Raw genomic sequence first — 8,819 nt, forward strand, 5'->3', positions numbered from 1 at the left:
TTCTCCAAGGGCTGCGGCTGCTGGCAGAGGCACAGGGCAGGCAGCTCGGAGTGTAACATCTCCAGCCAAACCCATGAAAGGGATTGTGGATCAGAGCCCTAATTTGTCTCGCTTCACACCGTGACATTATCTCCCCATCTTTATCAAGGGGAGAGAGCCCAGAGCCAAAGGCAAGGACTGGAACAGAGACATCGTGCCTTATTCCCCAACATGGATCTCAAAGCTGCCACCTCTGCTATATTATCTCAGTTGCCTACTTTGAGTCTCTTCTTTTGACATCTTGCAGCAACTTCCATTTGCGGTTTATTGTCTCGACAGCCTTGAATCAAGGAAACGGCAACAATTGCGTTGAAACACAGAGTCACATCCCCAATTGTTACTAATTGCTTCAATGATTTCTAAGGGAAGCAGCCCGTTCAGAAGATTAATAATATGCTACTTATTAAAATGTATGATCAGCACTTTAAAACTTACCACGGGGTAATAATTCTTTGTCAGTTGAGTGCTTTCAAGTCCTTTTAATGCTTTGGGAGAGAGTGGTTTATCTGTACAAAAAAACACATCAATAAATTACAGCTCTCATTATTCCAGCAGGAAAAGTCACTGCTGCATCATACCCAGCAGACGTAGCTTCACCCCCGTGAACGCAAAACTTCAGCTGCAGGGTTTGTCTGCCCACCTCGGAAAAACTGGGAGCAAACTGAAGGCGTGCGTGCACGACACTGAAGGCAGCCGAGCGGGTTGCACCAGAAGCACTTCGCAGCCTCTGCCAACTAAGTTACAGGTTTGCTCTGAAATCCCTGGCAGCAGCCCAGTGTCTGGCACCATCAGAGCTACAGTGCAGCTTCACCCGGCCCACAAAATTTGGGTTTCAAAACTGGGTGTCTATTAGAAATACGGGATACGGCGTTTTGTTCCAGGTGAGTCACAAGGCACTCGAAGTCGACGCCAGTCAATATAGTAAACCCTGATCTCCACAGTCATTTGTGATGCAAAACCCCTCTCTGAACGAAGGCAAATTTGAACAAAAAAGCTCCCACAAATCTGGAAGTCAATTCTCATTTTCTTCTGCATTTGCTAAATCCCTGCGGATGCCTCCGGCGCGGTACACACGTACACACATACGCACAAGTCCCTGCTCCATCGTCCTTCCCTAGGAAAGCCCATTCCCCACCAGCAGCAGAGCTTCGCCAGCTCTCCCGGCACCAGGGCGGCACCATTACCCCTCCGGACTGGGATGGGTCGGCAGCACAAGGCTGCGTCGCTGGCCCTGGCCATGCCGTACACCTCGTACCGTAACGCCTCTGTGCCGCGCAGAGCAGCCGCTCTCTCCTCTCTCCCTGCCATCGCTCACAGAAGGCAATTACTTTCACACCGACAGCAGGGGATAAGCTTGGAATTGATAAATGTAGTCCCTGGAAACAGCAGCTTGATGTATTGTCTCATCATTGCCCTCATAGAGCTTCCTGTCACTTCCAGCCAGGAGCTCTGCGCCTCATCTAAAGACTGGGAAGAGCTTTGCTCCACGCAGTTAGTTACTTCCACCCCCAAAGGGCACACTTGGGACTGCTGAAAAACAAGCAACTCCGTTTAGAGTGACAAGCCTCTCACTTTGGAGGTGAGGAAAGCAGCTCCTGCTGGCTCGCAGTGAGGGCTGCCCCCAGCCTAAAGCCCCCCTGGCCCTGCGTCCATCGCTTGCAATATGACCACATGTCCCGAGCAAGCAGAGACCAGGGGAATGAACCCTCCTCCCATATGAAACGGGTGCTGGAGGGAGGATCCGGAGGGAAAAGCTCTGCAGATAAAAAAACCTGATGGCTCCCACCTCAGGATCAACAGGAGACTCACCCTTCACTTCAATGAGGTGCTGTTATTTCATGCAGCCCCCATGTGGCTTTCCCCATCAGACTGAAGTTTGCTCTCCTTTTTTTTTAAACATTTCTCTTTTCCACTCACTGACTTAATTAGTGATTCCTGGGCTGTTCCAGACAAGCCTTCAACCTCTGCTGCAACGTCCTGCTCCAGCTCAGACACCATCTCCCCGAGGGAAACAGTGGGAGATGAGATATCCTAACAATGATTTTTTCATTAAGAACTAAATAAAAACCGGCCTAATTCTGAGCACTTACTCATTAATTTTATTCTTTCCTCCTTTGCTTTTATGCTCGCAGGTGGGGGAGGAAGGATGTCTAACAGGAGTGTACACTTGGCAGACCACTCGCTGATGTCTCACAGTGTCTGAGGCCACTGCTGGTCCTGAGCCATAAAGCCAGCACCGAGCACACAACAAGCCTCTGCCTAGGGGCTAGCCCTCAAGGCACATTGAGGAATTAAAGCCGGGTTTTATAAAAACCCAAGTTTACAGTCACACAACGGCCTCAGAAGCACAACAGGGTGAGCTGCTTAAACGGGTAAGTAACGCTATGAGGCAGCCAGCCAGGGGCACGCTTCCTGTCGCCACCAGCCCACATCTGCTTCAGATCACATCGCAGAAAATGTTAAGGACACTCAAGACAAAGCTCAGTAAAGGCAGATGTCATCAGATGGATTGTCCCCTCCCTTTTCCTTTCTCAATATCGCAGCAGAAGATGCACCTGGGGGAAAAGGTACTATGTGAAATCAGCCATCACTAGGGACAAAAACGGGGGACCCTTCCCTGTGGCCATATAATTTTTGTTGGTTTCCTCACTGCAACCATGAGCATCCATTCCACCGCTGCCCAAAACCGAGGGTCAAACACAAATGCATCTCCCAACCGAGGCCTTTTAACAAAAGGCTAATTCTGTGCTCAGACACTGGAACGACCTGGCAGTTCCCCAGGACATAGGGGACACACGCAGCCATCTCTGGTCTTGTCCTCCGGTGACATCCCCTCTCCCAGGGCTTGGGGGAGCAATGGAAAGGCACGATGTGCCGGGGAAGAGAGCGAAACAGCTCTCAGGCAACTCAGGCGAAAGAGCAGGCTTTACCCTTCTGGCCCTGTGCATCCTTCCATTAGCCCTGCTGCTTTAATGACACAAACGGTCCTTAATAAATAGCAGCGATTTCCCACAGGCACAAGGATCTACGCTGAATTATACCGCTGTCATCCAGTCAGCCCTGAAAGCAGTTTGCTTACCGGTGGATTTGATTTCTCTGACGTAGTTGCTTGGGAACCAGCCTGTTTTTCCATTCAAGGTCCCTTCCCACCAGCCTCCTTCTTCAACCCGGGTGACATAAATAATGTCTCCTTTGTTAACGGAGAGTTCATCCTCATTGGTCTGCTTAAAATTGAACCTGGCCTTTACCACCAGCTGATGACTGCCATTCTCGGTCATCTCCTAAGGAAAGAAACACAGAAAAACATCGGTAAATAGTCCAAAACAGCAGAGGCCACCAGGACATGCCATTGTTCTTTGTTGTGACAGCTGTTTTTTCAGTATTGCTCTTCATAACAAGCAGTAATGTCTTGCCTTTGTGTAAGCACTCCCGCCAGAGGACCACGGGGTCCCTCCCAAGCATTAATTTAGTTTCACAGCGCAATGGATGGCAGATAAGGATCATCTCACGTCACAGAGAGGAGCCACAGAGAAGCCACAAGACTCTCTCGAGCCAGGGCAGCAAAGCCACCACGGACATCAGGGGAGAACAAGCCTCTCTGGTGTGCTCGACCCAGGGGTACCTCTCGTACCTCTCCATCCCCAGAGCCATCAAACCCTTGAAGAGAGGTTAAAAAAAGGATACCACAGGCTTGGACTGCCTCCTTAACACCCTCGCTGACTGGGAAGCTGCGCTGTTGGAGTCAGTGTGGGGACCTCCAGCCGCAGAGCTAAGAGACAACAGATGTGAACATGGCTCTTTCGATGGCTGATCTGGTGAAACACAAACAACATCAGAGTTTTACCCAAGTGTCCACCACCCCTCTGCATCAGAGCAAAGCAAAGAGGAAAGCCCATAAGGAAAACAAGAACAGGCCGCAATAGTTGAAAGAACATCTGTCAGAGCAAGACAACAGTGAGGACGGTTTTTCTGGCCTGGGTTAACCCTTCCATGATGGAAGAAGTTGAATTGCATCCCGAGGTCCTCCTAGGTTACGCCAGCTCTGCAGCCACACATCCAAGCACAGCGTATTTTTAAAATCCCGGACAAACAAATAATACTCAGCCCAGTGGTGCCCAACTGGGAACGCTTCTGGGGTCCAAGTGAGCACTGTTGAAGGTGTTTCACAGTTTAGCCCACAAGCGAGCGCTCTTAGGTCATCTCTGCAGCTGCAGCGTGGGCTTTCCCGCTGAGTGGGGAAGAATGCTGAACAGCTGGTCAACACAATCGCTCCTCTATTCAGAAAAGTCCTTCTGGGTTCATTACACAGCTGAAAGAGCCTGAGCACAATTCTGATTATGTTCATGGACTGTTGCCGTTACCAGGCGAGACGGGGATTCAGACCACGCTGAGGGAGAACGGGGAAGTCACCCCCAAGACCGGCAGCCCACAGAAAGGCTCAGACTGTCCCAGCAGCTCTTGGAGCCGCCTCCTTCACATGCTCAAAGCTCCTCGCTTTGCAAACCAGTCTCTGGGTTTGTTCCTGCCACCACGTGCCTGATGCTGGAATTAACGCTGCTGCTCTTACATATCTATTTTTCACAACTAGCGACTTGTTTTTATATGGATACCAAAAAACTTGTCTGAGGGTAAAAGGTTTCCAGGTGACAACTGCCCTGTGCTGAGATTGAGTCTGTGGCCTCATCACCAAGGACCTGGCAGCACTCAGACCCAGAATCCTGCGTGGTTTCTGCATCCCATGTGGAAACACGGGATTCAAGCCACCCAGTAATTCCCAGTTCTCCTCTGTTACTGTTGCTCAAACCGCACTGTGGGACAACACTCAGATCACCTCCTTCCTCTGTGCCATGGTGCTCAAACGAAGCAACAGCAGACCTTATCATTTCACTCAACCGTGAAGCACTTTGGAGATTGGCAGTGTAGCTGCTTCTCAGATTTAATAACGCTTCTGCATCCCAGAGCTGCCGTTTTCCACCGGCAGTGTGCACCTAGCATGCCCGCAGACCTCAAAGGAGGACAGAGAAGAGCAGTCTGTGGTCTGCCAGCGTCACTTTGCTGGATGTGCAAGTCTCCGGATGACGTTTGGAGCTCTTTGAACGTGCTGAGAGAGGAGAGGGTGATCGAGGCACCAAGTGTGCGCAGGAATTGGAAAACACAAGCTCTACGGCTGCTGTTCCCCCATTCTCCTCCAGTCTGAATGTCAACATGGATGGAAAAATCATTCCAAAGGGGAAGTTTGGTGGGAGTTACAGGAACTCAGCTGGGCTTTTATTCTCCCCCAAGGATTTTTGCTTCAGTAGGAAATCACCTCATCCTTAGACTGGACCTGGAGCAACACAAATCGTGAGCTCCTGGAGAATAAACTCGCTTTGTCTTTCTCCAGTGCCTTGCACAACAGGGATCAGGTCCATGACTATGACTTCCAGACACCGCTGCCTTACAAACCCCTGACCACACCATACTCACACACCGGTCTGCCCGGTCCCTGCCCCAGCGATGGACAACGTTCATGGTAACTCTCGTGTGCCGTCACTGAGTCAGTTTTCCCACTTTCTCTGCTCATTACACAATGGCCTGAGGACCGCACGGTGAATTCCCAGCTCCCTGGGCTGCAGCCACAGCAAACCCGCTCCACAAGGACAACCAACTTTCCAAACACAGAGCGGTTTTTTTTCTCTGGAGCATCCTGATATTTGAGCAGGAGCGGTTTCGGCTGCTCCCGACGACTCACAGGCCGGGGGGGTGGCCAGCTGCCAGCATGAGATGTTCTTCCCCTGATTTCTTCTAAACAGGGAGGGCGTAAACCATGAGTCCAGACTTCTCCGCTTATTCAAGCCATCAGCAGCAGTCCCACGGAAATGACTCGGTTAGTGCAGATTTTATGCTTCTCCCTGCCCCTCCCAGTCTTCCAAAGCTTTTATAAATATCCGCAGCAACCTAGAAACAAATGTAAAACTGACTTTGACAGTTTGGCAGGGAAGTGTATCATTTATATTGCATCATGACAGCGTCCTATTTTATGCCTGGTCCAGCATGGAACGCTGCTGCCATATGTTGCTTAAACTATGGTTAAAATAGCTGGGGTTTCTGCTCACATTCCTACACTATTTTTGGCAGATGAGCCTCGCCTGATCCAGCACAGCTGGTTCTCCTCTCCTGCCCTCTCTCTCCGATAACAGCATCAAGCCCTGTATTGCTGTTATTTGATGGACAGCTGCCGAACTCTGCGTTTATCCGCTACAAACGAAGCCTCTAGTTATTTGCATAACAAGATCCACAAAGACACAAGGATTTGGACATCACATGGATGCTCAGAAACACATTCCCACGGCGTTTCCTTCACTGTCACCTACTTCCCTCTGCCTCCAACAAGGGTGTTGGGATGCAGCAGCTCTGCGCAGGCATCTTGGAGTCCTGGCCAAAGCAGGAACTGCAGTAGCTGGTACCAGCCTTGTCCTGATGCTCCATGCAGCCCTTGGCCTCTGGCGAGATGGACAAAGTGGACCATCTGCAGTGGTGGTTTGTAGGACACGGGCTGCTGCTTCCCAGGAACTTGGCCAAGCCACCAAAAAACAAACGTTTTAGACATGTATTTATTTTACCCTGTACTTTTCCCAAGGGTGCTCTCTGCCTGTGCAGCTAATTATACCACAGGCATTGCGCTTTTTATCATTTAAACAGAGAAAGCATATGTTCAAACAGATGTTTGCCATGAAACCAAGAGGATCTCAGCTTCCCTATAGCCCCGCTGGTAACATGTGACAGAAACTATTCCCCAGCAAAGCCCCCTCCTGAGCCTCACCCAGTGACTGTGAGGGTGAGCTGGGACACGTGTGGCTGCAGAAATAAAGCTGAGGCTGTAAATAAGGGGACTGCTGCGACAGTGGCACCACGGTCTCACTGCCCCAGCAACACTCGCCCCACCACAGCTCTCTGGTCCAGCAACGGGCAAGCACAGAGGCAGGAAAGTTTCTCACACTTTTTGCTTTCAGAATAACGTCCGTCACAATGACAGCATTGGCAAAGGTTGCTCCCAGCCTGCATTTTATATCGCCCGTCAGACTGAACCGCAAGAGCTCTGCACGTGGGGTCACGAGGTGCTGCCATTCAGTGGAGCGGTGAGAGGCTGTGAGGAGATGTGCTGAGGCTGAAATTCCAGTCGCTGACTTCCAGGGAGCGAGCAGTGCAGTCGAAGAACCTGCATTTCTTCGGAGCAGCGTTATACGCACATACAACACACGTGTGTGTGAGTACATGTATATACTATTATTATTATACATTATATACATCATTGCCGTACATTATATATGATTTTATGTATGTTGCTGTTTATATAAAATATACATGATAATGTATACTATAGATTATAGATTTTATAAAACCTTGCATCAGAACAGAACAGAAAAGAGGAAAAAAGGAGGAGAGGGTCCAGTCCCAGCAATGAGGTTGTTTCACTGAACCGCAGAGCAGATTCTGTACGACCAGAAGAGAACCCAAAAGCAAAAACTCAGTTGAAAGAGGAGTGAAATAACTAAATTGCAAATCTAAGAAAAACACTGTGACCCAATAGGAAAACCTTTCCATTGAATGGAAAATTGTAGGTGTGGGTTCTGAATTTCTCTCCTTTTAATCACCTAATATGGAACCTGCAACAGGGAATCCAAACTCTTCTCCTGGTGCTGGACTTCGGTGGGTGTGCAGGATTCACTGTGCAAATCCACTTGTCACAAAGACTTTCCAACCTGCAAACTCCTCACAGCTCTGTGCAGACCTGCTCCTCATCCCCTCTGTCACCATCCTCCCCGTTGAACTTCTCCTGTCACAGCCTCTGTGACTGAATTTCAGTTTAAAGCAGCCTGTGGGGAACAGCTGCATATTTGGGATGGAAGCAAGAGGGGCTGATTTGCGTTGCCTCTGCACCCAGCAAGGCAGAACAAGCCTCGATTCCCAAATCAGGGAGCCTATTCCATGGACCCAGGGAGAGGAGAGAGAGAAATACCAGTACAATTGACTGAGCATCTGTCAACGACGTTTGTTCTGGCATTCAGCAAAGATATTTTGCAGATGGATCCATTCTTCTCTTCGGCTTTAAAACGCACTATTTAAAATCTGATATTTGTATTTGGGGACGTGCAAGATCATTTACATCGAGGCTCCTTTAGGATGACCTAATTCGAGATCACTTAATACCGACAAAACTGAGCAGCAGTCCCTTAGTGTAAAGCGATAATCTACCTCTGCGAAGTGCATACAGCAACTCTGAAATGGCACACTGAGTTGGCAGAAGCATGAAATGTCGATCCCACCGTCCAGCACCAGACATCAGTGCTGGCTGCACAATTTGACAAGCCTCCAGAAACCATCGTAAACCAGGAACTACCAAAAAAACCACCCCACTCCAGCAGGCAGCTGAGACAGAACTTGAAAAGACAACAGAAAAAAACCTTTTTCTTACCTTCAGTAGCTTTATTTACGGCTGTTAACGTACTCAGGACCTTGGAGAACTGTTCGCTGCTGTACAAATCATGTGGATCAAACACCTGCGAGAGAGGAACTTGGTCACTTGAGACCGAAACATCCTACTCCGTCCGCCTGAGCAGCCCACGTAGAGGGTGACAGCGAGGACTAAGTAGCCCGTATGTTTCTGCAGAGGAAGGGTGTTTATTCAGGGCTGACAAGTCCCATTTCCTTTAGAGCGAGTGAATTCCTGGGGCGACAGTGAGAGGCGGCGTGGGAAGGGCAGGGGGACCCGGCAGCATTTGGAGCATCACGCTGGGGAC

The 8,819-nt window shown here is 49.7% G+C and overlaps 1 protein-coding gene across 1 annotated transcript in view; it reads right to left on the reverse strand.

The window, feature by feature from the left end:
- ARHGEF6 (Rac/Cdc42 guanine nucleotide exchange factor (GEF) 6) overlaps nucleotides 1-8,573 on the reverse strand; it is a 29,359-nt gene extending 20,786 nt beyond the window's left edge. The window contains exons 1-4 of the mRNA XM_010135129.1: nucleotides 8,495-8,573; nucleotides 3,724-3,851; nucleotides 3,119-3,320; nucleotides 475-545 (exon numbers count right to left, since the gene is read on the reverse strand). Of these exons, the coding sequence (XP_010133431.1) occupies nucleotides 475-545; nucleotides 3,119-3,317 (270 nt within the window). The 5' untranslated portion in view covers nucleotides 3,318-3,320; nucleotides 3,724-3,851; nucleotides 8,495-8,573. The remainder of the gene's footprint in view (nucleotides 1-474; nucleotides 546-3,118; nucleotides 3,321-3,723; nucleotides 3,852-8,494) is intronic.
- Between the last annotated feature and the right edge of the window lie 246 nt (nucleotides 8,574-8,819).

This window comes from Buceros rhinoceros, unplaced genomic scaffold (genome assembly GCF_000710305.1).
Source record: "Buceros rhinoceros silvestris isolate BGI_N320 unplaced genomic scaffold, ASM71030v1 scaffold20084, whole genome shotgun sequence".
NCBI lineage: Eukaryota > Metazoa > Chordata > Aves > Bucerotiformes > Bucerotidae > Buceros > Buceros rhinoceros.